At 41.7% G+C, this 27,208-nt stretch overlaps 3 protein-coding genes across 15 annotated transcripts in view; 1 reads left to right on the top strand and 2 right to left on the bottom strand.

Moving 5' to 3' along the window:
- Window positions 1–3,100: 3,100 nt before the first annotated feature.
- LOC146370932 (uncharacterized) lies at window positions 3,101–7,474 on the bottom strand. 2 transcript variants are annotated; one of them, XM_084954656.1, is made up of 8 exons: window positions 7,018–7,474; window positions 6,607–6,731; window positions 5,568–5,628; window positions 5,412–5,479; window positions 5,165–5,267; window positions 3,879–3,997; window positions 3,617–3,762; window positions 3,101–3,526 (listed from the first exon to the last, which is right to left on the bottom strand). In XM_084954656.1, exons 1-8 carry the CDS (start codon window positions 7,076–7,078, stop codon window positions 3,418–3,420), a joined length of 792 nt encoding a protein of 263 aa, XP_084810782.1. In that variant the 5' UTR covers window positions 7,079–7,474; the 3' UTR covers window positions 3,101–3,417. The 2 variants fall into 2 exon arrangements, with proteins under 2 accessions (XP_084810782.1, XP_084810783.1); XM_084954657.1 differs by having other exon boundaries at window positions 6,613–6,731; window positions 7,018–7,472.
- A 1,062-nt stretch (window positions 7,475–8,536) lies between these two features.
- On the bottom strand, window positions 8,537–20,775 carry med14 (mediator complex subunit 14). Of its 3 annotated transcripts, none has more exons than XM_084908383.1 (29): window positions 20,334–20,775; window positions 19,832–19,858; window positions 19,614–19,719; window positions 19,336–19,509; window positions 19,097–19,226; window positions 18,865–18,993; window positions 18,635–18,742; window positions 17,668–17,800; window positions 17,417–17,567; window positions 17,194–17,305; window positions 16,775–16,900; window positions 16,550–16,628; window positions 16,068–16,227; window positions 15,746–15,940; window positions 15,445–15,579; window positions 15,261–15,337; window positions 14,983–15,131; window positions 14,584–14,730; window positions 14,245–14,489; window positions 12,832–13,101; window positions 12,174–12,423; window positions 11,586–11,708; window positions 11,181–11,357; window positions 10,808–11,046; window positions 10,204–10,383; window positions 9,922–10,029; window positions 9,673–9,798; window positions 9,380–9,569; window positions 8,537–9,251 (listed from the first exon to the last, which is right to left on the bottom strand). In XM_084908383.1, exons 1-29 carry the CDS (start codon window positions 20,507–20,509, stop codon window positions 9,178–9,180), a joined length of 4,296 nt encoding a protein of 1,431 aa, XP_084764509.1. In that variant the 5' UTR covers window positions 20,510–20,775; the 3' UTR covers window positions 8,537–9,177. The 3 variants fall into 3 exon arrangements, with proteins under 3 accessions (XP_084764509.1, XP_084764508.1, XP_084764510.1); XM_084908382.1 differs by having other exon boundaries at window positions 14,971–15,131; XM_084908384.1 differs by lacking the exon at window positions 11,586–11,708 and having other exon boundaries at window positions 14,971–15,131; window positions 20,334–20,774.
- A 4,021-nt stretch (window positions 20,776–24,796) lies between these two features.
- The window catches only part of usp9 (ubiquitin specific peptidase 9), a 37,757-nt gene continuing 35,345 nt past the window's right edge, over window positions 24,797–27,208 (top strand). For 5 of the 10 annotated variants that reach the window (XM_084954548.1, XM_084954555.1, XM_084954556.1 and 2 more), the window contains exon 1: window positions 24,920–25,362. The gene's annotated coding sequence lies outside the window, so the exon portion shown is untranslated. The other 5 variants (XM_084954549.1, XM_084954554.1, XM_084954551.1 and 2 more) reach the window with 5 other exon arrangements.

A 27,208-nucleotide genomic window follows, 5' to 3' on the forward strand; every position in this document is an offset into this window, starting at 1 on the left:
TTATACCTGTATGTAAAAAATACACTGTGCCCAAAATATTTCATAGTTCAGCAACACTGATCAATCTAATAAACTTAAACCTACTCCATCCTCCCTATTCTGGTATTTTAAAGAGTACTTAGCAGAAATATTAAGCAACCTAACTAATAGGGTTGCAAACTCCCAGCAAAAAAAAATGGGGAACCACCCCCCACCCTCCACCTCATGATGCTTAATCGATGTAATCAAATTTAATTTGATGCAGTGTGGAAAAATGCACAGAAATAAATTATTTTTCAAGAATAATTAAATAGATTCAACATCTTTCTTCAACAGAATTGCAGAATTCACAGATGGTACTTTCCCAAAGGAAAAAGTACTACAGCTTACTAGGGTATATTAGACTTAACAGTTACTATATACAGTAATGGACTTCTATATATTTTACATCAGATTAAAACTTTGGGTGTAAGAGTCAGATAATTATTTATTAAAAGCTAGACATTTTAAATGAGAATAAGAAAGAAAAGTATGTGTTTGTGCCCCCTTTTCCCTGTTCATGCCCTATCGGTCCCCCTGGCTAAACTTTGCTAGATCCGCCCCTGCACAGTTACCAGCTACGTAGAAAAAGATCCTGGTGTAGAAAGTAATCTTAAATAAATTCTAACAACAGATTATCAAGCTTAATAGTGCTGCTGTTGTTCAGCCGCTGGTTTCCTCTTTCTGGTGAGACGTGGGCCAAAAACAAAGAAGAGAGACGGACTCACGACAGAAAAGCCGATCAGCTGATCATTAAGCAGTTTCACGATTGAAGTAGCAGTAGGGGAGAGAGAGAGACAGAGGGGGGCAGTCGCTCCATATATCGGTTGTTAAGCTTAATGTGGGAATGCTTTACAAACATTCAGAGATGAACTTACACACTTGCTTTACTTCTTTCTGGGAAAACTTCCTCGGAGATGAAATGCTGGATTGCTAGCAAGGCTACAAATACACACAGCCGCTCTATCACGTGATGCATACTGCTGCAACGTGCTACGGTTATGAGCCGAGTTACGCCGTGTAGCAAGTTTTGTGAGGTGCTTTTTTGATATTTAATGGATCGGATTACATTTTTTATTTCTCGCCGATATCCGATCCAGTAATTTGGGTCAGTATCGGACCGATACCGATACGTAATATCGGATCGGTCCATCTCTACTTGTAATATGAGTAACTGTTGTCCAAACATAGTGGATAGATGCCAGACTGAGGGGAAGTCACCAGAACCAGAATGTAAGTAGCTACTTCAGCTCACGATCTATGACAATTTACAGGTCATTTCCTGTACAAAACAAAACATGTGACCTTGACCATGATCTTAAACACAATTTGGTTGAAGAGCCTTTAGGTCAAGAGTGCCAAATACAAGGCCTGGGGGCCAGAATCAGCCTGGCACGACTCCAATCCGGCCCAAGGTACAGATTTGGAAAATGTGAAGCAGTGCATAAAGATTTTTTTGTAAATTGACGAAAACTGTTTGACTTTCATACCTTTTTGTCCAAATTTAAACATTTATCTCGCAGTTTCGCTGGTCCAGCCCACTTAAGATCAAAATGAGCTCCCAACAAACAATGAACAAAGCATTCAGTGGACCTGTACACATGATTATGTCTTAGCACAAAAGCTGAGGTGTAACCAATAACATTATAAGCATGACAACTCTCTCCGCCGCAGATCTGATGACACATAGTAGCTAGAAAGCATAGGTGTAATTAATAAACTTAATTATTGATGGATGCAGTCGTCCCACATTCACATTCCTGGCATCATCGACAGAAGTGAAACAGATGCAAGATTAATGTGAATATAACGCGACCTCTTCACTTGTTTTTGAACTTGAAGTTCTGACATTGTGTAAAATGTAACTCAAAAGCAAAATTAAAGCCTGTATGTAACTAAAGATAGTTTTATGTTATTGTTTGATGCTGGTTTTTTGTTTTTGTTTTTAAAGCTTTTCATACAGCAACACTTTGTGTTTGGGTACTCGAGAGAGCAGATGCTGTGGTTTTGAAAGCCAAATGTCCTCCCACTCTTGCTTGAGATAGGATTTCATCTGCTCGCTAGTTCGGGACCTCTTTTAATGGAGTCATGCTCTTTTTATAGCAGCTCATGTTACTTTCCTGTTGCCAATTTACCTAATTAGTTGGGGTTATGTGGCCTGATATTCAAAACAATAACAATCCTCAGGTTGCACCAATGGCTGAAGTGAAATGAGGGTTTTGAAGGTTTTTCCGTCTTTTTCATTTTCATGCTGTTAATAAAAACTGAAATCACACGCTCATCCAACGTGAATCATAATGTGGCTCAGTGTGTGTGTGGCCTCCACATGTCTGCATACACTCCCAACAATGTCTGGGCATGCTTCTACTGAGACAGACGATATTGTTCTCGTGGACCTCACAGACCTTCAGGGCATCAGTGAGCTCCTGGACTGTCTGTTGGCAGCACTGGATGCACTGACACATAACATCTCAGAGGTTCTCAATTGGATTCAAGTCTGGGGAACACAAGGACCTGTCACTGACATCTGTGTCTTCATCATCCGTGAAGTTTTTACATATTTTGGTGTTGGTGAATACATGGAGAGCATGTGGTCCCAGATATTGAATGACCCACTGCCAAATCTGTTATGCTTGATGATGTAAGCAATGTAACATTCACCACCATGTGCTCTGTGGGAACTTGCTCCCATGTATGAAGAGAGTGGTGATGCCCCTCTACTGCCCGCCTATCTCTCCTCATACCAGGAGAGATGGTCTCCTAATAGGACATATTATGTGATGGCCCTTGTCCTGGTATCTGGCCCATGAGTTCAAGGTAGCGTCTCATGCTATTTTTGTTACCTTTGCCTTTTTTTCAGGAATTTTTGTTACTTTAGGGTCATTTTGCATGTGTAGTCTAACGCTACTTTGTAGTCACTGTAGATGTGTGGTTGTTTGGTGTGACTTTGTGGTTATTTTGTGTCAAATTGTCTCAATTTGTGGTTTTATGTTACCTGGTGTCCCTTTATAGCTGTTTTTTGACTCTGACACTCATTCATCAATGAGTTTATCAGCCACAAAGAGCAAACATGTCATACAACTTGCGTTCATTGCATTCAGTTTTATTATTCTGCTTTAGGTTTTAAAAAATGTAACATTAGTGCAAGATGGGATTCAATAAGCTTACATTCAGCTCCAACCAACCGATTCAGCACAGGGACTAACAAGGGCCGCACTCCAAAAGACGATGTACAAAAAACCTATGTGGTTTTAAACAGGTGGGCTATTCAACCCCACTATTATTCTGTAGAATCGTATTGTGTAGCACCTTTTAATGGTCGTAACATAATCAGTTGCTTTTGAAGCGGGAGAGCCCTGGAGAAGGATTCATAGATACAGAGGCGTTCCTCAGCGTGAGTCAGGACAGGAACTGAGACACGAAGGTCACGGCCTGGTGAACATCATCTGTCAGCTCGTCTGGCAGTAACAGCACCATCGATGTTAAGCTTTGAGTTATTTCTAATATCCTGCGCAGAGAACAGAACGTGTTTGCCATCAGATTCTTGCTGAATTAATCATCACCTCATTCACAGCTAATTATTTCAATGTAAACCCACCAGTTGATATAATGAACAGCCAGCTGAGGCTCATGCCTTGAGCCTTCCTCTACCACCAGAGACTGTTTCATCTGTTTGAAGTTGGCCTCAATATCTTTCTTTATTTCTGAGAAGACCTGAATTCCCCTGAAAGAGCTGAGGACTTGCTGTAAAACAGAGACATTAAATAGCACAAAGCAAATTTTTGTGGAATGAAACAAAATGCACACATTTTGCAAAAGGCACAGCTAAAAAGAGGATGGTTATAGTTCATCACTCTTACATATATAACTGAGAGCTGGTGGGCAATGTACTTATGACTTCCAAGGTGCCTGATATCCTCTTCTAGCTGTTGACTCAGCACAAGGAGCTGGTTCAGTTTGGCAATGTGGAAGTAGTATTCTGCAACAGAAGTATCAAGGCAGCAAAACTTAGAGTCAAAAACTGTCCTACAAAGAAACTCTCACATGCTTGTTTTTTTGTTTTATGGACATTGTTAGTTAAGAAGCATCCACGTAGTGTTGCAACGGATCACGGTTGATCCGTAATCCGAAACGATCCCACTCCACGGTTCGGTACGCACGTGATCCGAAGATTCGAAAAAGAAGAAAAAAAAGTATGTGTATGGTGCGCGTGGTGGGTCTGTCAAGCAATAGTTATGGCCCGCGCTAGCGGTCCAAGTGGAGGAGCAGAGGAGTTTGCGGTATTTAAGCAGCCCTTTGCTGCCCAGTCCGACCGGGCTAAAGCTATTACAAAAGCTATTGGGGTGTTTAGCTGCAGACGTGAGGCCTTATTCCGTTGTGCAAAACAAGGGGTTTAACAAGGGGCAATGATATCCCGTTGCGCGTCCACTTTAGTGGCAAGATCGTTCCAAGCATGTATGAGCAGGAAAGGATTTAAGTTATGGCTGAACTGTCCCAGGCATCTTCTGTTGCCCTAACTACTACAAATGGGTGGACCTCCAGGGCAACGGAAAGCTACGTGACCGTGACAGCTCATTATATCACAGCGGAGTGCGATATAATTAGCGGTATGTGTTAATGTAGGGTCTACCTTACAATATAAAGCGCCTTGAGGCGACTGTTGTTGTGATTTGGCTCTTTATAAATAAAATTGAATTGAACTGAATTGAGATACAAAGCCCTATACTGCCCTATATTGTATCTTTTTTTCTTTTTTTTTTAAATAATTGCGTGGAGTGAGTCTTGAGTTGAATGTTTTTAACAGGCAAAAATAATTCAATAAGTAAATAAGTAAATGTAAAATTTTTGTGTTTTTTTGCTGATCCGAAAATTGATCCGATCTGTGACTTGAAACCGTGATCCGATCCGAACTGTGAGATTTTTGATCCGTTGCACCACTAGTAGGAAGTGTTCACAGAGACTTGACCATGACCACAAGGAAAGGAAAGTAACAAGGGGATGGTCTTTTCTCAATATACTGTCAGTCTACAAACACATTAAAGATGCCTTATGCTCAAAGATTTAACAATAAATTAATAATGTTACTGTCAACATACAAGAAAAGTTACGTGTTTGTGTGTATGAATTGGAAACACGTTCCTCTCACCATCCATTGGTGGCCTTTCCAGCATGTCAACAGGACTACCTTGAATAAGGAACACCTCAACTCGAGGAAACATTGCTGACAGTCCCACCATGTCCAGGTAGTCCTGAGGAAACACATGCACCACTTGATCCTTGACATTGACAGTTACAACTCACTGTTTTAGGGGGTTGGGGGCGGATAATGTGTGAAGTGCTCAGTTGTTTCTAATGTTACTGCTTCATTAGGACAGAACGGTTTAAGGTCATACCTCTAACTGTGGCATAGGCTTTGGTAGATGTTCAAGGCACTGCAGCATCTGGTCAAGAATCTCAGATCCTTTAAGCCATAAACAAAATTATATATATATACAGAAGATCAGAAAATATCCAAGACATCTTTTGTTCTTAGATTTCATCACTCATACCTTGAGCCTGGAATGTGTCTGACTCCTCTGGACTACACCCTTGTCCTAACTGCTCCTGGAACTGTGACAGAGTAACAGTGATTAAACATCAAAGCAGTACAGACTGAACAATGTTACACCATAATTACTATTTCCTGGTGTTATTTATTGTGTTATAAACATCATAATTAACATAATAAACATCGTAATTATACATTGTTATTTAGTTTTAAGCTCGAGAAAAGCTGCTGGAAAGAAATGACGATGATGGAAAAAAATCCATGTGCACGTCCCAAATTAGGTCACAATATGTGTATGGGCATTAATTTGCTCATTAGGTCCTGTCCAGTGCACTTCCTGTTCTCTTAATACAATGATCTATGATCTAAGGTCTGTGTGTGACAGTACAGAGTAATTAACCAGCTACCCACCCAAAGCTAATTGACTGATTTATTAGGTGTGTAGGAACATTAGCTGTGCATCCAAAATGACTGTTTATTTGCTGTAGACTATGGGGATCCAAGAGCACCAACATTAAAAAAAAACAAAGAACAACAACAACTTGTGAAGTGAAAATTAAGTGAAGTTTTAAAGTACTGCAGTTTCTGTGTCACCAGCATAGGAGCACTTTTGCAAACTGACTCTATCTTGACAAATCAACCAGATTTTTAAGATTATGCCACAGTGGTCTCACCTAAAAATCCTAAAAAAAATGTATTTGGTGACACAGAAGAAGTAGTATCACAAACCTTTACTTACAGTTTGGGAACTGCTGCTTGTAATTTTTTTCAAAATACATTCTGGGATCCCTGACCTCCTCAAGTCCTTACCACATACCAACATGTATAAGTCATATTTTTTCCCATTTAGATTAATTGATGACACATTTACTTTTGTGTTTAATGATGTGTGTATTTTATTTTATTATTTCATTTTGGCACTTTTGGCCCTCCATATTCTCACCAGATTCACATTTGAATAATGAAATGTTTGATGGAACATCTGACTGAAGTTTCACTTGAAAATTGATGAAAACTAACACAAAGTTGAGGAGACATACATCTACCTGCTGCATCTGTGCCCTGATGAGGAGGTCCAGCTGCCCACAAAGACACAGCATCTCCAGGCCCACCTGCTCAGGACTCAGCTGGACAGGCATCAGAGGTCTCTTCACCTGTAACTCCACTGACCACAGAGCAGTCACATCACTCTATGACATTTCTCTCATTTGCCGGAAAAAATAATCTCTTAACACACACAAGCACACGGGTGCACCATTGCAGACTATAAATCAGTGCGCACATGCTGTCTATTCTACAGGTCCAAGGAAGGATGGTTGATGAGGACTGAAGGGGAGTGGTCAGTGGGCTGTAAGGAGTCGGAGCCTGCAGGGCGCACTCCTCCGAAGTGAACTTGAAACGCCTCAAAACGCTGCATGAACCCGACTAAAAAGCGTGATGCTGGGACTTACCTTTAAATGCTTCATGGTAACCGCAGGGCTGACAGAGCGGCTCCGATATCCTCACTGCCATGGCTCGGACCGGCTGTGTTATATCGCTCCTATTCTCCTGATTCGGTCCCGCTAATTAAAGCCATATGAAGACAATGAACGCGATGACAACTTGCTAGAGTGGGACTAGATAATAACAGATCAGATCTGTCGGTTTATTTTATTGCATTTGGTCGGAAGCCTGTTTCGCAGGTGGTGCGTTCGAGTGTCAAACGTTCAGGTGAAACACTGTTTCTTCATCCCTGATTCGCCGCTTCCTCTTAGATGACGATGCCCCCACGCAACCGCGCACTGATCAATAGAGCCTCGTTCATGCAGCCGCTGAAAGGTTGACGCAACGACGGTAACAATAAAAAGCCCGCGCCCCTTTTGCAACAACGGCGGCGCAGTCACAGCCCGTGATTTGCGGAAAAGAACGCCCCTCAAGCGGCACGCGCGCAGAGGACCAGCCTTTCACAATGATGTCATGCTTTAGGGATGAGGAGCACAGCATCACTTTAGTGAGGATGCAGGCAGAAAACAGGGTTTTTTTCCCCTGGGAAACAAACCTCCTTTCACGACCTGGATTGAGTATTTGTGTTATTTATATTCACAATCAATGTTCAGAAGAGGTTATTGCACACTAAAAAATCTATATAATTATTGTATTTTTGCAAGTGATAAATGATGTAAAAAAAACAAAAACAAACCTTCAAACCTGAGGAGTCCAACAGGCCATAAACTGATAATAATCAGTTCATAAATCCCATAACAATGTAACTAATCTTCACAACATAATGAGATTGCGGAATAATTTTGGAAAATAAAGGACTGAAAACAAAACCGCAACATGGTGGAGCAGTGGTTAGTCCTGCTGCCTCACAGCGAGAACATCAGGGGTTTAAATCCTCTGTCTCTTCTTATTGTGTGCCGTATACATGGGTTCTCTCTGGGTACTCTAGCTTCCTCCCACAGCGGGGTTAGGTTAAATGGTGTGAATGGGTGTTTTTCTATGACAGGTTAAGTGTACTCCACCTTTGACAGCTGGGGTATGCTCCAGCTGGGAGACATTGGATGGAAAGCAAAGCCTTGGCCTTTTATATTTAAGTAGGCCATCCAGTGGCTCTTTTACTTACTGTGGGTAATTTTTTGGTGTTGTTTGGGTCCATTGAACTTTTATCCTACAATGAGAATTTTCTCCCTCAGTGGAAGTGATCTCTCAGTGACTCAGGGTCACTGAATGGCTTGATGAGCAGGAATGACACTTTTGGGGAGATTTGGGACAGATTTTTTTTAAGACAGTGCTCTCTGTCACCATGAAAAAACACCAAATGGAGGAAAAAGAATAAATAATGCAAAGTTTTTCTTTTAACACCGTTTTTTTGTTGTTGGTTTGTTTGTTTGGTAACTTACCCGATTCTTTTCCATTTCACTGGTGCAAAATCCTCAAACCACAAACCAACTCAGAATTTGGTTAAATAAAATACCAAAAGTCAGAAAAGATGTCTCAAATCCTTTAATCAAGACTCCAAATGGTTCTTAATAAAATACAACTGGCTTATAAAGTTTATCACAGTTTTTACAGTATCCAAAGTGTACGTCTGAAATTAGATTGCAGAGGAATGACAAGGTAAAGGCAAGAAGCCAGTTAAATAGTGTGCTAAGGAAAATATCTCCTGATACTACAACAATATCAGTTTTTACCAAAAAAAAGCAAGTCAGCAGTCTAGCAAAAAGAAAAATCTCTCACCTCATTCTTTTAAACACTTAAATATACATATTTCTGTAAAAAAAAAAAAAAAAAAAACCCCTCAATACATAAGTTTTGTTTACAAGTGCACCTGGAGGAAGAACAAACGAACATTTATATCCATTTGCATCCAATGTCGTCCTTGTTTTAAGGTCTACCTGAATGGCAAATCTTAAAGACCGTCTCCAAGACTGTCAAAATTGAATCCCCTTTGAAATCATCCATCACATCAAAGTCCAGTGGCTGTATCAAAGGGGACGCAAGCTGGATTTTGATCTCTCGGGACCACAGCTTTTACACTCATGCGTCGAGTAAGCTTAAGGGTGAGGCTCATCTTCTGTCTTTAAAGGGACTTGGGTTGAATTTCCGCTCTGGGTTTGACGTCATCGTTTCTACTGACGGGTGCCAGGGGGAAGGGTGAGGCTGGCCATCAGGTCGTGAACAGATGCAAATATGGTGCACTCGCCTGGGAGGAAAAGAATACAGTCAGTGTTAGCAAAGCTGTTTTACATCTAATTAGAATATTCAGTTGGAAAAGGTTTAGGTACAGTAAATTATTCAGTGCTCGTCAGCTGACGGAGGGCAGAGTCTCACCCTGTCTGGCAGGATGCAGCTCATTGAACCTCTTGAGGATATTAGAGACCAAGAGTGCTGCGGCTCCAGAGGAGCTGTGCTGTCTGGGGATGTCAGCCTGCTGAGTGAGGCCTGTGGCCATGTCGTACACAATGGGTACGATAATGCTCACTGGTTCCTGGGGTACCGGGATGCGCTGGGTCAGCTGCAGCTGTGGGACAAAACAGACCAAATACAAAGGGTGAGGTGGCTCTTTTACATCAAATGAAAATGAAGTACATGTTTCAAAAAGGTAAAGCACTGCAGTGACTTACAAAGAAAAGCATTTTAGATTTGAGCACCACAGCAATGGTTCCAGGAGGAGCGATGGGTGGAGCGCTGGGGGGGATGGTGAGGCAGAACTGGACATTCCACTTCAGCTGTGCAGCCTGGTCAGGGAACTGCAGGAGAAGAAAAGGCTTATTCATGCATTACCTTTCAAACGCAAAGACTATTAAGTGGGGGTTAAAGGGGGGGGGGGGTCCAAATGTGCAACAACACTCCATATAAAAGAAGTTCCTCACCAATTCAAGCTTCATGATGCGCACACAATCTCTAAGGATATTAGTGGGTGCACCCAGCAGCTTAGTGAAGGCATTCAGAGTGTTGTACTTAAAGGGAGGACCAGCAACCTAGAAGGGAGGACAGCAGTAGATGGATTAATGATTAATGCTGGTGTCTGTTACTAGTCATATATCATATAATATTCAAACTATGTTTTAATGGATACAAAATAGCAAGGGATTGTTTACCCATTTTTATGATCAGTTCAGAAAAAATCAATAAATAAAAACATGAAGACTTACACGGGTCTCGAAGAATCTCTCCAGCACCTGAAGTTCTTCCTGGGACCAGGGACCTGTGTTTTCTGGAGTGACTTTGAGCTGCAGCGTCTGGTAGTTATTTGGGTTGAGAGCCACACGGCACTTGAGCACTTCAGTTTTAAACATGATCACCCCCGGCTCGTTAGAGTTCACGATAGTTAACTGGAGGAGAGGAAAGATGACACAGTGATTACTGCACTGGGGAGGGGAAAAAAAACAAGCAAAAACAAAAAAGCCAATCGGGCAGTTGGTGAATTTGCATATACAGACTTCTTATAGCCAACGTGACTGAATTCATATTTCAGTTTAGTCTTTTACGTGTCATCCTATATTTAAGGATGTTTAATCTATTACAATCCTTAGGTATACCTAAACACTTTATAGAAAATGTTAATTTAACATAAAGACTTGACATGAATGAAAAACATAAGACTCATGTTAATCTATAAAATGAAAATGATCCAATTACAACTGAGAAAATTCATGTTTGCGTGCTTCCATAACTTTTTCAGTGCACAGTGCAGAAAGGATGATATCATTTAGGAAATGAAAGACAGACTGATTTTTGGCTCTGCTCGTCACTCACATTGGCTTCCTGCTGGATGATCCTCTGTAGGTGCCGTCTCATAATAACTGAACCCAAAAAGCGCTCCAGAGGTGAGCAGAGGTAGCTTCCTGCCAGGCCGGGCACATGGCAGGGAGTGGGGGAAGGGAGCAGAAGCACATGCAAGGCATTGTGGGTGAGGATAGTAGGAATGGAGGCAGCCCAGGGGCGCTGAGGTAGCTTGCGGGGTGGAGGCATACTGGTAGGCATGACTTGTGAACCTAAATCAAAGACAGAGACACATGTTAAAAAAGTTTAAAAATATATATATATGTAAAATATATTTAAACTCTAATATTACGAAGTGTTTGTCTTTAAATACAAGGATACAGAGACAATGTGAGGCAGTACTTACTGGACCCAGCACGTGGAGAATTCGGGTCAGGAATGGGTGAATTCAACGAAGGGTTGCCAGGGGACATGCCGTGGATCCTTGCCCCAGGAGAAGGCCCTGAGACCTGGGGTGAACCTGGCCACTGGTTCCTATTGGTGGGAGACACCATGGCATATGGAGAGCTGGGGTCTAAAACACCTAGGTTAAAGGAGAGTCAGTCATCACCATCACATTAACACTTCTCATACAACAATAAACATAATCAGATAAATGAAAAATAAACCACTGTGTGCCCGTGCTGTGTAGACCATTTGTTATATGCCTGTTAATGTCTGCAGCCTAGAAAAGATATTCAGTCCAGCCCGCTCCAGCCCATGCCCAGCAGAACAAAATTACTACCAGGCCAGTATTTATCCTGCTGCTTACCGTGGGGACTGGCAAAGCTGGTCTGGCCCATGGCTATGCCCAAAGAAGACGGGGACGGGGTTGGCCCGAAAGGAGAGGGTGCCCTTAGAGCTCCACTAGGGGAGCCAGAGGCATGGATGTTCCCTGCACACATCCGCACAACACACACACGCACACACATCAAAGGGCTCATCAGACTAAAGATGACAAGTACTCTTTACACACACTCACTCCATGTGCACACAAGCTAAAGCTGGGCGGAAGGGCTGTAGTCTCTGGCTGGCGGGCTGAGATGGAGGGGAATGGAAGGAGCATGACTAAACGCATGCTTTGTTCCCTTTTGGCTGCGAGGTGTGCATGTTGCAAGAGAAACAACTGATCGCATGGTTTCACAAAATTCAAATGGGCACACATGGTTGTGCAATCGCATTCTTTTGGCATAATTTGCTATAGCAACAAATGCATAAGTCAGCGGGGTGGCTGATGACACAATGTGTGGTGAGAAAACAATGCTGTATGGCAGCTTAACAAGCTTATATGACACAAACACTTTACTGCAACATTCACACAGGCACAATTAAGCAATCAGAGTACAATAGGTCCAAATACCTGGTGATGGGGTGGGCATCATGGATGGTGAGGGAGTAACGTTAGCATAATAATTGGGTGGCGGTGAAGTTAGGGGAGGATATACTCCTCCCGGACCACCTCTCATAGTCTGTGGTTGTGGTTGAGGCTGCAACTGGTTCATAAGACTGTCCATAACATCTACACCCACAGGTGAAGGCGGGTTGTCATCTTCATTGACCGATCGCCTGCGAGCATCCTGATTGCTGTCTACAAACATGTTTAGGAATGTCTAGAAAGAAGAGAGAGAATAAATTAAGAAGTAAGTACCTATACACTGAATTGGATCCATTTTAATGTCTCAATCTATTTTAAAGTCATTCAACATCTGGGAAACTGGCTTATTTGTGTGCTTGGCAAGAGTCAGACAAAAACAGTGACAATTTAACGTATCCCTGCAGCAGAGCTGGGCTGGGCATCCTTTTCTCTAGTCTTTACAGTAAGGAAAGCTAATATGGTCCAGGTGGTTTAATATTTAGCACCCAATATTTAGTGTCCTTTCAAGAGGTCACAATGCTTGTAATGACAGCTTCAAGTGTAATGACTTTTTGTGTGGAAGTTCAAATAATAATTTAAGCTTAAAGGACTTCTGCTGCATATTGTCTGTTACATTATTACTGTGCCAGTGTGTCTGGCATACCTTTAATCCTGGAGCAGGATGAAAGCCCTCTACAATCTTAGTGTTGTCAAAGAGACTGTAGGCTCCATCTCGGATAGCAACCACTCCGCGGCTTCGGCAGTAGATGTCGATGCAGTACATGTTTCGGAACGCCAGTCGGATGTGTGTGGGTGACTGGGGCAGGATGGAGAAGCACTGGTAGGCAGTGTTGGTGCGCTGGGTGAGGCCCAACATGGGCACCGTAGGTAGCTTGTTGATTGCATTCAGAGGAGCCTGTGTGTCTGAAAGGACCTGGAGAGAAAGAAAATGTAAAAATTAAAAACATTTTTTCATTTAAACAAAAAGCAAATACATTAATTTCAGGTAATTATTCATTCGCTGCCACTCGCAAAATTCAGTTCCTCACACGTAAAATCAGGACACAAAACAAGTATTACACTCACGAGAGTGTCTACTTGGCTTGTGCTGCAGGAGGTTTCACTTTCACCAGCAGCTCTGCTCTCAAACCTGAATTCTCCTCGTCAATGACTCTCACCTGACACTTTGAGGGGCGTCGCTCAAAGAAGGAAGGGAAGTAATGTGAGTGGTCACTTTCAAAGTAAGTGTTCTCTGATTGGCAGGTTGAGTTTTAACTGCTAAATTCAGTTACACCATGTCAGCAACGTGGGCACTGTTTTATACAGTATAGGATTACAATTTGGAAAATAAAGTTTGGAGAATCAATGGCAGTTTTTTTTTTTAAAGGTGTATCAGCCAAAGTACTGAGAACTAGCAGTGGATTACTTTAATGCTGAAGAAATCTTAAAATAATAAATAAATTAGAGGATCCTAAGGCACGTTTTGAAGCAGCCCCATCCAGTCACAGTGCATGCAGTTACCTTGCTGAAGACTAGGCAACTTTTTTTGGTAGGTAAATATGCCTTTGTTTTGGCTGTTATTCTAAAATCCTAGATACTGATCAACCCTTACTCTCCGGATCCTCAGTTTCTGTTCTATTTTTTAAATTAAATATAATAAAGTGTGAGATATTGTACTACAGCCTAATGGTTCAGGAGTGTGGAGGCTTATCGCACAGATCTTTTAACTTGAATACAATTCCATAAGCAAAGCAGTGTCACAGTGGGCAGTGTGGGTTTGGATTTTAATCGGGTACGACTGATAGAAGAAATAAATATGGTTCAGTCTGATGTATTTCTCCTCCACCTGGACTAAACGCACAGCTTTTGAAGGTCTGGGTAAAGCACTGCAACTCAACGGCACCACAGTGCTGCATGTAATACGACACTGCTGCATTCACTAAGCCACACCCAATGTTTGAAGCAATCCAATCACATCCTTTTGATTTTATTTAATTTCAAATCGTCCCTTAATCCAGCTCCAAAAAGTGCATGTGTTCATTCCGTGGTTACATTTTGTAACTGGGTCACAGTGTACCTGTAGCAGCTGCATCACTTGTGGGTTTTTGTTGAACATCTCTTGAAGCTGATGGAGGATGATATTATGGCAGTTGGAGCAGCCAGAGTTAGGCCCCACAGTTCCCAGGGCGAGGTGGAAACGCTGAGTGCTGGAGTTCCACTGGATGGTGACAGAGCTGCCCTTGGTGGTGCCGTAGCACAGCACCAGCTTACGGTAGTTATACAGCCGCACCTCTGAGAAGGTACTCAAATGAGATGGCATCTCTAGGGGGAATCATAATGTGCAGCTACATTAAACAGGTGTACATGTGACAATACAAATCTGGGATTTACTTTTCGGAAAAAAACATGCACTCACCTGGCAGTGCACGAGAGAAGGTGAGGACACACTGGTAGAGCTGACTAATGGCATTCCAGTCGTTAAGGAACATCTCAACCACTTTCCGCCCGCCCACTGGCTCCGACAGAGGGTTCTCATAGGTCAGATACACGTGTCGCGTGGAGGCTAATACAGCAAAAAAGATGGCGTTGTTTAGAAGCTGGTATATGAAGAAAATACAGATTCCTTGCTCTCAAACACTAAACACATTTTATTCTTTTTTGCTCCAGTTTAGAGCCTTTTATGGAGTTACAGCTGGTGTCTTTGCCATCTAATCTGGACACAACATCCATAAAAATACTAATACTACAGTTGTTTCAAGACTAAATGAAAGTATATAAATAAGACTTTGTAAATGCTGTGCACCTTGCTCCTTACTATGGGTGCTGTTAAGAGGACAGTTAGCCAGCACCAGTTCAGCCACCCAGGTTCTGTTGTTCCTGCCCTGCAGGCGGAAGGTGCAGTCCAGTAGGGAACGCTCTAAAGCTCTCCTGGTCTCCTCTCCTACACCTTTACAGGGAGGAATCCTGTAAAAGAAAGCCCAATAAACCGTGGAGTCACTGTGGAGTTTTCACTTTTCCTACAGTTTATAACACTTTAATTAAAATAAATTGTGTCAATATGTGTCTCTATGTTTGTGACTCTATTATAATTACTTTATTAGACGTATTGCATGACTGCTGCCATCTCCTTCCACTTGGACGCCCTGATTTGGAATCTCCATGTTGGACATCTAAAAGGCAGAGAAAGGGATCCAGCATCAACCAGAAAACACTAAACTGGGCTTGTCTAATCACCACATGTGGGAATGATTCAAAGTATCCAAGCACTCTGAAGTACCTCTGCTCTAAGGCCAATAAAAGGCATGTTGATATCACACATTGCAACTAAGTGAGCCAGCTCTTTGTTGAAGGCACACATTTCTCCAGACCGCTTAGGCTTTTTTGGCTCTGGCTCCCCTTGGTCTCCAACAATCTACAGAATAACAGAAACAAAAAAATGAATAAATAGCCCACACTGAAAGGACATAATTGCAGTTTTAAGTGTCCAACTGACCACAAATGTTTTTCCCTAGCAATGCCATGCCACACATAAGAAAATGAGTGTGTGAGTGGGTGATGAAAGCAGTCTGTGCAGCTACCTTTCTCTTAGTCCCAGGCTGAGCCCCTCTCCCTGTTGTCGAGTCCTGCACAAGGTGCTCTAGATTGGGTTTGAAATGCTGCAGAAGCTGCGCGCACATCGGTCCATCATCTCCTTCCAGCTGAGACACTGACAGGAAAGAGTACTTGTACTGCAACGCTGTGGGAGTGCTAGGCACTTCAAGCATCTCCACTATCTAAAAACAAAACAAAAAAAATAGATGTGAGGAAAAGATTCAGAGTTGGAAGGAGGATATAAAAATCTAAGTAACAGAGTTGTTCGAGCTCAACGTTTGTCGGTAATGTACTGGCTGAAAAACTCACTATGTAGTACTGCGGTAGCCGCGTGAGCTTGATGAAGAGCCTGTGTTTTGACAGGCTGCCGATGGGGTGAGAAGCTGAGTTGGAGAGGTGAAGGACATCGGTGCACACAGTGGGAAGGTGTTTCACAGACTGCCGGCAGCGCTGCTCTCCCAACCAGAACCTGGCCAGAAAGAAAGAAAGAGTCAGTCTTCATGAGAGCTGAGTTGCAGAAACTGATACTCACTGACCAATCACTGTTCACTCGTGCAAGACTCACAACACAGACAATTCATCTCAACACCCATCATCCCACCAGCTGAGCCAAGTGTTGCTACTGACTGCAATTAGTCAACTCTGACAAGCTACAGTCAGGCGTCAGACTCCATCTCCTACTACTGACTCCTTTGTGCATTTGCATCTTTAATGTGTGCTAACAACACTTTGTTCTGTTAGCTGTACAGCTGTACTGCTCTGACTTGTATCTCTGTTTGATGTGGACTTACTTCAGTTGCTGAAGCCACGAGATGATGCGCTTCATATCATCGTTGATGGTCTTTTCAATGTCATCCAATATGGACTGATCTATAGAGAGAGAGAGAGAGAAAGCACACCTAGGGTTTTATCTTCAACAAAGGGTTAAAGGTGTAGGCTCATTCAAATAATGTGATCCACATTAGCATTACATAAATACATGTTCCTATTGTAATACAACACAAACACAAGCTTACCTAACCCATACAGCATTGGCTGGAACATGCCCGAGTGCAGGTCTACGAAAATGTGTAGACACTCTGAGCGGCCGCAGGGCTCAAGTATTGGAATAACAAGTGTAGGTAAAGCAGTCTCGATGAATGCTGAAATAAACAAACAAACATTTAAGTGTGCGTCTTTTCACTGCGAATGACTCAAAGGACTGATTGCAGATACTAGTTGACAGAAGGAGAATGTAGGATGTGTGAACGACAACCTCTCTAAGTTTTTTTTAACTCATGACCACAAACACTCATCAGTCTTATCTGCAGCCTGCTGATTAAGTCTGGCTGCAGTTGATAGAAGGAAACAGAAGTTTGAAAGGCTTTGCTAAATAAACACGTTTGAAGGGATTAAAAATAAATAAATAAATAAAAAAGGAGGAGTGGATGCATACAGTTGTCGCTGGGATTGCTGGTCTTTAGAATTGCCTTCAGTTCCTGCAGCTTCTGATGTGACCGGGCATGCACACTGTCAATCAAAAGCTTCTCCACTGACAGGTGATCAATCTAAAATGTAAAAAAAAAAAAAGAAAAGTAGAGAGGGGGAAAAGTTATACTAAACTGGAAGGTAATTGTATTGTAAAACAGTGAAAATATTGATATTTGTGTGCATTTCACCTTCATTGCTCTGTCCATTAATTTGGAGTCACAGACAGGGAGAGGGGGCTCATGAGAAATTTGTAATGGCTTCGATCCATCTGATTCGTCGATCCTGATAGTGACCTTATGCACTGATGCTGTACCCGTTTTCCTACCCAAAACCTGCTGACTGGAGAAACAGTAAAAAAAATAAATAAATCAGCTTCAGCCTCTCTTCTGTGTTACTGTTCATGTGTTCATGCATGTGAGGGCCGCTTATAAGCTCTTACTTCCAAACAGAGAGTGTGAGGTATTTCGCTGGCACGTATCTCTCCTCCTGCACCAGGTCTCCCCAGCGCTCTCTGATCAGCATCAGAGTCTGAGAGTGGAGCACTTCTAGCTGTAGCGACAAACAGAAGGAGTCTGGCAACAATGAGGTTAAAGAAAACACACCGTGGGAAAATACCGGGCCAGGTGGGTAGAGGTAGAGTGATGTACCCATCTTCCCATTAAAATTCAAAACACACAGTCCAGTAGTAAAAGAGGTATCTGTGCCTCATACAGACTGCTCTTTGACATGCTGGGGGGAAAAGGCGGAGCAGAGATGTACTGATTAGCATTGTGATAAGCACAGTTGTGCTCAGCTCGCATGCTTGATTAAGGACTCTGATTAAAGTGTGAATACTGCTCACTAACAGTTTTTTTTACCTCTCTCTGCATTTAAGCTACACTTAACCAAAGATTTACAACTGTCTGACACGTGGGAACAAATCGGCACTATTACAAGATATCATCTACACATATGCTCGCTCAAGTGATTTTCAGGTTGACAACATAATACTTGTATTTTGCAGAAAACTGAACAAAGAAAAGGACTATTTTCTTCACTGTGACTTTAACAAGCCCACATCTCTCAGGGAGGTTAAAATACTGAAGCACCTGACCTGGATGGGTGACCTTGCTATAGTCAGAACAGTGCTGCTCTTTCCTTGTCATTAACAAAAGGCTGTTTTAGTGAAGGGGGGACTACACAGGATTCACTCCTGCAGCTGTGTTTCTCATTGGAATTCTACACTCATCTGCTTGACCGGTCAATACTCTATATGCTCCGACACACACTCCCGCCCTACTGCAGCAGTTGAGAGCAGACTGGGATAAAAGCCAAGTGGATGCAGGCAGGACATACACACACAAACACATTTTCTGTATGTGTAAATGTGCATGTGTATGGTTAAATACAAAGGAAAAAAAGGATACGCAAGCAGTTGTACATGTCTTGAAGAGGCTTTTCATCAGCACAAAGACGTGCCTGGACCAACTCGTGGATGAAGTTCACCTGCAAACTGTGGACCAAGGTTCGGCCATCTGTTACAATAGAGCGGGAAGGGGGATGTGACAGAAAGACAAACCAGTTGAGTCCATTAGCACTCGAGTACATTATCAATCAGTTTGTGTTGGAGTGAGTGAGTGCCCCCCTGTCCCTTTACCTCCAGTTTCTTTGTCCTCCACCAGAATATCTAACTTCAGCAGCCTCCAGGGAATATCAGGGTCATCCCCCATCACAGTCAAGGTGGCCTCGAACTCTCCTTCCACACGAAACTTTACGCGCCCATTAGCTGCATAAACACACACACACACAAGATCTTTTCAGCACAGATGAAAATAATCTGATTAAGACATGAGAATGGTGCCAGTTAAAACACCACACAAACTGCTTACCGACTGTGAGATTTGCTAGCTGAGGTGGCAAGTCTGTGGTGACAAGGCGGTGTCGTAGAATCTGATTAAGCTGGTTCAGAGTGGTCTGCTTCTCTGCCTTGGTGATGGGGTCTGGAGGAATGATCTTATCCTAAGCAAATAGACACAGAAACAGTTGAGCTCACATACCAAAAAGCTTCAAGAGAGCAAGTTTTATCTACATCCATCATTTCATGCAGGGAAAGAAGTCCAAGACTTACTCTTATGCAGGTGGGCAGACGCGGGTACGACCCAGTGGTGAGCACATCGATGGCAAAGGGGATGGCAAAGCTGGGCAAACGAGCATGCACCAGGGCCTCTCTGGCCAGTGATGCCAGTCTATCAGCTGTGTCTACAAACAAGATGGTCTGCTGGTCCAGGAAGCTGGAGATCATCTGTTACCATGGAGAGTTCAGCATAATTTAATTTAGTGCTCTGATGACCAGAATGAATGTTAATAATAATGTTACAATGTTACTAATCCACACACACAACATACCGCACACTTCTCCACTTTCCCTGCATTGCTCGCCCACTTCACCAGCGCCAGGAGACGGACGAACAGCTGCCTAGTCCGGCTGGCGAACTGAACGATTTCGATTTTCCTAAGGTGGGAACAGCAGTCTTTTGTTATGGGTTTTAAAATATGACACAGTAACTGAATGTGTGAGTGGATAAAGGAGAATGAATGAATGAAATGTGAGAAAACAAACATACCTCTCCATGTCTGTTTTTCTGGGCAGCCTGGAAGAGCAACAAAAGATCTTTAAACATCATTTATTAAGCTCTTGAACTCAAGACCTATGTCCTGTCAAATGATCAAATTATGTATCCTTGCTCTTTACAATGAAAACATTATTCATAATAGTATTTCGGTCAAAGGGTACCAATATATTAACTCTATGGGAGCAATCAGATATTCATCTCCAAACATAATCACCGATCCTGGCTCTATATTCCTACAGCCATGTATTGTTTACATGCACGCCCTTAACATATCAGCAGTTACCTGTGCTGCTGTGCTAATCGTCTATACTGTTAAAGCTTTTTGCTCCTTTGAATATAAATATAAAACTGATGGTCCCAGTTTGATGAGCCTGTTAGGCTTTCTTTTAGCATCTGAAAGACGAACATCCTCACAGTTTACTCAAGTTAGAAGGTTAGCCCGCCAGGTCAACATCACTTAGCTCTGAGGCCTGCAGCAGTAGATGCTACTCACAGTTCCGCCAGTGTGGTGATTTCCTGGTAGGTCCTTTGGAGAAGAAACTCAATAAGCATGCTGAGTCGGACCCCCGGTGTACCCGGGGCACCGAGCGCTGGTGCCTGTGGACCCGAAACAATCATACCTCCGACGTGAACGAGCGGCCCGTCTGAGCCGATCTGCACCGGAGCCATTTTACAATGACGAGACAGACTCGTTAGCTACGCCGAAGCCAGAGCTGCTACACCAAACTGCTGTAGCAGCTAACTGCTTCAGAAAAGAAGCTTTTCTGTCCCTCAAAATGTCCTTGCCCAGATGAGGTTCTCCGCACGGACTTGTTTTTCTTGTCCAGAAGAAAACTCAACAAATAGACAAAATTTGGTAACTCATTATAGAGAACAGTTAGTGCCGCTCGGCCGCCATCTTTTCTGTCGGGTCTGATCGCCTAGAAGGCGGTCGGACAGAAAACCCAGACAAGACTTTAGAGGAACGACAAACAGGGACACCGCACAGTCTATGTGTTTGTTTCCAGAGCAAAAGCACGAGTTTGACATCTGTTACAATACTGTGAAAACTGTGCACAATGTTTCGTGTTAACAGGCTGAGCTTGAAAGAAATTCTTTGTCTCAAATTATTATAATTAATAATAATAATAAAATATTAATGACAACGAAACGCATTCTGAACAAGTCTCCCTTTTCTGTTTCCGACAAATTCTACTAAAACAACGCTGTTTAATACTACTCATTTAACCTATTAAACTCGTAATATCTGATTGATAAATAGAGTCTTCCTAATATCTATTACATGAACTTGATCTGTCAATAGCTTATTTATAGCGGTAATGCCAAAATTATTCTGCTCAATTCTCCTTGTTTACACCCCTCAGAAATATAAATATATTTACATAACCTAAATAATCTCATATTTATAAATGTATTTATATATTCTACGTTATGAACATTTCACAGTCTTTAAATGTTTTAGGTAATGTGCAATATTCTCCTGTTTAACTCTAAATGTTTACATATCCAGATGTTTATATAATCACAATTTTTCCTGTACATTTCATAGTCTGCAGATGTGCTAATGTGCAATGTCCTCATTTACAATCTTATTGTTTACATCCTTTAAACACAAAAGCACTTTTATACATATGTACGCATATGCAGCATAGGTGTATCTGTTATCTCCATGTTGTTGTTGTTCCTACATCATCATATAAAATGTTGGTCCAGGATCAACGTTACAACTGACCAATCGTGTTGTTGTGATGTCATAGCTTTGAAATGTGGTGGGAAAATTAAAAAAAAGAAAGAAGCTTTGTTTATATAAAACTATCTTCTGAAACAAAATGTACAAAATTGAAAGCGTTTTATTTATCAATGTATGCAATTTAACAAATATATTATCAATTTGCTGTTAGCCAAATTTAGGTTAATCCTGTAGCTTTTCTAGTTTTTAATAGCATTAGCTTACTTCTTGGCTAATGCTAACCGAATGCTCAGACAAACAACAATGCTGTGATGAAGTAGGAACAACATCAGGGGATATCTGATCATATAATTATATATGGATAATATACATGTATATGCTATACTTATAAACATTTTATGTCAGTATATTTATCTGTTCTTCTATTTTGTGCACCATCTAACTGAGTATAACTGTTATTCATACTCTCTCACATGCATACAGCCCCTATATAAATTAAGGGTCACCAAAATTTGTATCCACAATGACGTTTTCTTTAACTCATCACTAAATACAGAAAAAAGAATCTGAAAAAGTTGGATCACATATTTAATATACTCTGTTCTACTTTGCAATTTAGTCTGTTTGTTTATAACAAACAGGTAGCACTGTATGAGCACTCTGCATCAAAGTTTGAGGTGCATATGCATGTAGCTATTGAACCTTATATGCCTTATCCCTTGCATTAAGCCACACACAGACAATTTACATATAAAGCGCACAAATGTTATCAGGTGAGTCTTCAAGACGCCTTGTCTGTGAAAGCCAGCTTAAACAGCAGTGAAGCAGTCACGTTGGAGGTGGGGTCATTTAAGCTGTTTCGTGCTTTGATTTCTGTGTTTTCTCTCAACACCTTACTGTAGTTGTCAACACATCTTCCATCACTTGGCCTGTACAGCATGATAAAAAATGACCCCCTTTTTTTCAGTTAGTGCTTACAGCTACACAGTCAAGCTGCCATGGCAACCATGCCCTGCTGAACTGCTTTTACCCCTCACTGCTGTAACAGCTATATTGATAATTGTATATTTTTTATCAGCTGTCTCTGTAATTTACTGTTACCTCTCCCCACCTACTTGCATCTACATCTCTCTTACCAGGACCTCTTTTGCATGCAGCACCAGTGTGGTCAGAATGCTGGATTAGTGCACACTGATGAAACAGAAAGAAGTGTGCTGTTGATCAAATTGGAAACAAACCTGTGAGATTTGTTTGCTGTTTTAGTTAAGGTTAAGATGTTAACAAGGTTGACCCTCACCATGGAAAAATACCATGCGGTGCTTGTTTGGAGTATATCTTGCTATCCCATTATTGGCACTCGAATGCAACAGTAAAACTGTGACGAATGTGGTGCTTATATTGATAAATTAATTTGTTTATTCAAATTACTATCCTGCATATTCGAGGCTAACATTTAAAATTATAAGTTCAAGCAAGAAACCTTTCTACTGCCTGCAACTGTTGCTTTTATGATTTTACACTGTAATATTGCTGTAATATAACTTTTACTTATGTGAGGGATCTGAATTATTCTTCTAAATTTGTAATTTTCCATCTCTCATGCTATTTAACGTGACACCATGTGTACTGGGGTGGAGGTAATCAGAGAATTCATCGGCTGGTCTGCTGCCTTGACCTTTGAAAGGCTGGCCAGATAATTAAACAGCCATATTGTTATTAGACCAAGGGTTTAAAGATGACATTTCAACAAATGTAATCCCTGTTTTGCTCACAATGTAGGCTGTTAACTTATACACAATCAAGCTTCATTCTTCAGTGGAGCTTTCACAAGAAATCTTGTCTTGTGCTAATGTGTTGTTCACGTACACATTTACGATGCAGGGCACTGTAAAGGTGTATGAAAAAACCTGTTCAGTGTTTTCCAACTCAATTTCCAGTCCTGTATTCATTTCTGATAGATTTTTTGTTTAAATTTCCTTCAGACTCCTTTTCACTGGTTCTTGGTCCCTACCATTGCCATAACATTTAAAAGATCCTGGAACCAGGCCTGAATATACTTTAATATATGAAGTATGCATTTGCAAAAATGTTTCTTGATTTGAATTCTCTTCAGTCACAGTGTACTGTGTATAAGTCTTGAGCCACTCCACATATTGTCCTTCCAAAAAGCCAGACTTTCTTGTCATTTTTAAAGTGGTCTTAAGCAATAGTTCCCCAGGCATTCTGAAAGCCTTTCAATGTTTGTAGTTCTAAAACTTGCCATATCTAAGCTTGCTATGCAGTGCGTCCTTCAAAAAATCTGGGGAAAATGGACAAGTGGAGTACAAAAGAAGAAGTGGCAGGCCTAAAAATATCTAAGAAAAAGATCCAGCAAAGATCTGACACAGGGCATGAGAGATGCATCTGACCTTTCAGTTGATCTGTCTACTGTTTATTGAAGCCTCATGAGAAATGATCTCAGTTTATGTGTGGCTATCAAGAAGCCATTCTTCATGAATGGAAACAGGAAGAAAAATTACACTACAACTGGAAATCAGTGGCAGTGGGTTGTATGCAGCGATGAATCCAAATGTGAAATTTTTGCTTGAACTCATCACCAGTATGTACAGAAGAGGTCAGGAGAGACTGAGTGTCTACAGCCAACTGTAAAACAGGGTGGAGGCTCTGTCATGGTTTGGAGACTGCATTTTAGCCAGTGTGCTAAAAGAGCTTGTTGCAATTGATGGGATAATGAAGAAAAGTACTATTAGATTTTGATCCGCCATGCAATATAATCTGGAAAGCATCTAATTGGCTTAATTTTTCAACATGACAGTGATCCCAAACACACTCCCAATGCAGTAAAAGCATACCTACATAGACAAAGGCACAACAGAACACTATCAGACCTCAACAGTATTGAAGCAGTGTGGGATCATCTTGACAGAGAACAGAAGAAAAGGCAGTTAGCATCTAAAAAAAGAGCTTTGAATGTCCTTCAAGATGCCTGAAGAACTATTCCCGAAGTAGTCTTTGGGACTAGGTCTCCAGAAAAGACAGAAATGACATGAAAGCTTGCCTCAGACAGTTCAGACTGTGTCGAAGAATAAAAGTGATCATACCAAATATCGACTTTCAAGCTTGTTAGAACTGAACAAACCGTGAAAAATCTAAAGAAATGAGGGGTGGTTCAAGACTTTTGCACAGTACTGTACCTTCTTTGGTAAGTGCTTAAGTTTGAATTTGCGCGCATTCTGTTATTCATTGTCATTACTTTTTAATTGATGACCACCCCAAGCGATAGGAGGCGATATAGTCAAGTGCATCGTACCGCTCGGCTTTTTTCCGCCTGGTTTTGTTCAAACTATGGATCGGATATCAATGCCGGAGTTGGAGTGAGTTATCAGAATCGAGAAGGGGTTTTATTCGCTTTCCATTCAGCGGGTGTTGTGTTAGCTGAGCTGTGCTCGGTTGTGGTGCAAACTAGCTTACAGACATCGCTGACTGTTGGAGTTCACACAGTCGTCTAGTCTGTTTTAGTGAGCTGCATTTGTGTCCGACTGCGCTTCCGCCATGTTGAACTGAATCAAGTTGTGACTGACTGCTGGGACCGAAGTGACAAGCCCCAGAAATCGGACTAGATAGAGTTAGGGGGGCTGTTACCGCGCCGGTGACGCAGGAAAAACACCCAGAAGCAGAGGAAAAAAACGTAGGAATTAGATCATTCTAGTAACAGGTTTGTGTCCTGTGAAACTGTCACTGATATAGGCCACGTTTATGTAATACACGACGACACCATCGTTCAAGGCTGGACGTAGCCCGTGAATAGAGGGGAAGTCATATCAAATTCCTGGTGAGTTGTTAGCCAACTAGCTCGCTGTGCTGGCTGGTGATTGTTAGCTGGCTACTGCTAGTACTAGCGTCAGCTGTTGGTGTATGAAAGGTAACATTATAGCATTTTGGGTTGTTGGTGTTATTCACTTGCTGATGGAGTTTTCTCTGTTAGCTACTGCTTACTGAATCTTTGACAATGTCAATGCGATTAAATTGCAATTCATAGTCCTGACAGTACGTGCAGGCTGCCTAGCTCATCCCGCTAGATTCACTGAAGTCAAGCTAGCGCTAGCTACCTGCAAATGGTCCTGTTTAAAGACTGAGAAGGAACATTTCCTTTAAACGTCTAATGTTTACATGTTGGCGAATTTAAATTTCATCCACCAGAGTTGTTAATTGTTTTATTACAGCGGCTTTATCAAAACTACATTGCAGCTAACCTGTTCTATAACCCGGGCCTCTGATATGTTATTTTCAGTTTGTTTTAGCTAAGTTAGAACTTAGCGTTAGGCGATACGGGTCAGAACAGTGAGTTAAATTTCAGGAAATAGACGCCTCCACTGTCACTGACATTTTATGCGTTATCCCAGAAAGCTAAAATGGCCACGAAGTGGCATTGAGTTGAATAGGAAAATTATAATTTTATGGGTTGAACACTAATTACTTGTCGAGTCATCTCAGCAAGCCGCTTGTCAAAACAGAAAGGTTAGCTACGGTGAATACATTTACTTAAACAGAAGCTAACGGCTGGCTAACATTAACTGTTTAGATTACTTCTTATTAGCTCGACTAATGTACTTTGCAAATGGCGTTATGGTAACACAGATGGTCGACAGTAGTGAGGAGAAACGCGATATTCTCTCAGTATTGGTTTTAGCTATTTAACCAAATTCTCTACGTATTTAGGCGCATCGGCTATGCAGCAGAGGTTTGCAGGACAACTATAACGTCAGGCCTGAGCGAATGATGAGGCCTGTGTGTCTCAGCGCAGTGGGCTTTGGACGACCAGGCCTTCACTGCTGTGCTGTCTGGGCGGATCGCCTTGCAGGCTAACCATCGTTAGTTGCCGCAGCTAGCTAGCAGCCAGGGTTATTAACAAACTAGACCACCAGCTGTTAGTAGTAGTTGACGGCGCTAGTTTGCAACGACAGTTACGTAATGTCACCGTTTACTTCATCTGCATCTGGGCTGTGTGTCATTTTGAAGATATTCCATCTTGGAGCATATGAAATTACATGACCGATTTACCCGTTAATAATGTCGCTAAATAACACTATTATTTCAAAGCCGGGCGCTCCAAAAGGCCCCAGTTGCACCTAGCATAGAGAGCTAGCGTTAGTTATGGCTGTTGTTAAATTTGTATATCACTTTGTTGACTGTGGTTAAAAAACAAACCAAACATGATAGTATGTTTTTTTTTTTTTCTTCGTGCGTCATGAAAGTAACCCACCCGTCCCTGTTTTGGCAGATAGTTAGTTAATGGCTGGCTTTACAGATAGCACACTTGGCTAAATGCTGTGACATTTAGTTCCCTGCAAGCTAAAGATACTCCTAACGTTTTGCCTTTATTAATAACTGTTATGGACTGCATGTAAAGTGGAATTTGCGCTAGTTTCACCTCTGTTAAACCAATAAATATTAAATCAGCTATTTTTCCACACCCATATTAACTTGCTTTCAGGTAGTTAGTATGATACAAGGGAGCAGAACAGCTGCAGTTTTGGTTCTTGGTGTTTACAATTTAAAGTTATGGGTTGTCTTATGTGTATCTCGTTTTGCTTGTTTGTTTTTTTTGTATAATGTACAACCAGCACTCTGTTTCAATTATGTTCTTAGTTCTAGTCATATATTGAGCTGCTAAATGA

The sequence above is a fragment of the Perissodus microlepis genome, chromosome 16 (assembly GCF_051167445.1).
Source record: "Perissodus microlepis isolate ML-2025 ecotype Zambia chromosome 16, ASM5116744v1, whole genome shotgun sequence".
In the NCBI taxonomy this organism is placed as follows: domain Eukaryota; kingdom Metazoa; phylum Chordata; class Actinopteri; order Cichliformes; family Cichlidae; genus Perissodus; species Perissodus microlepis.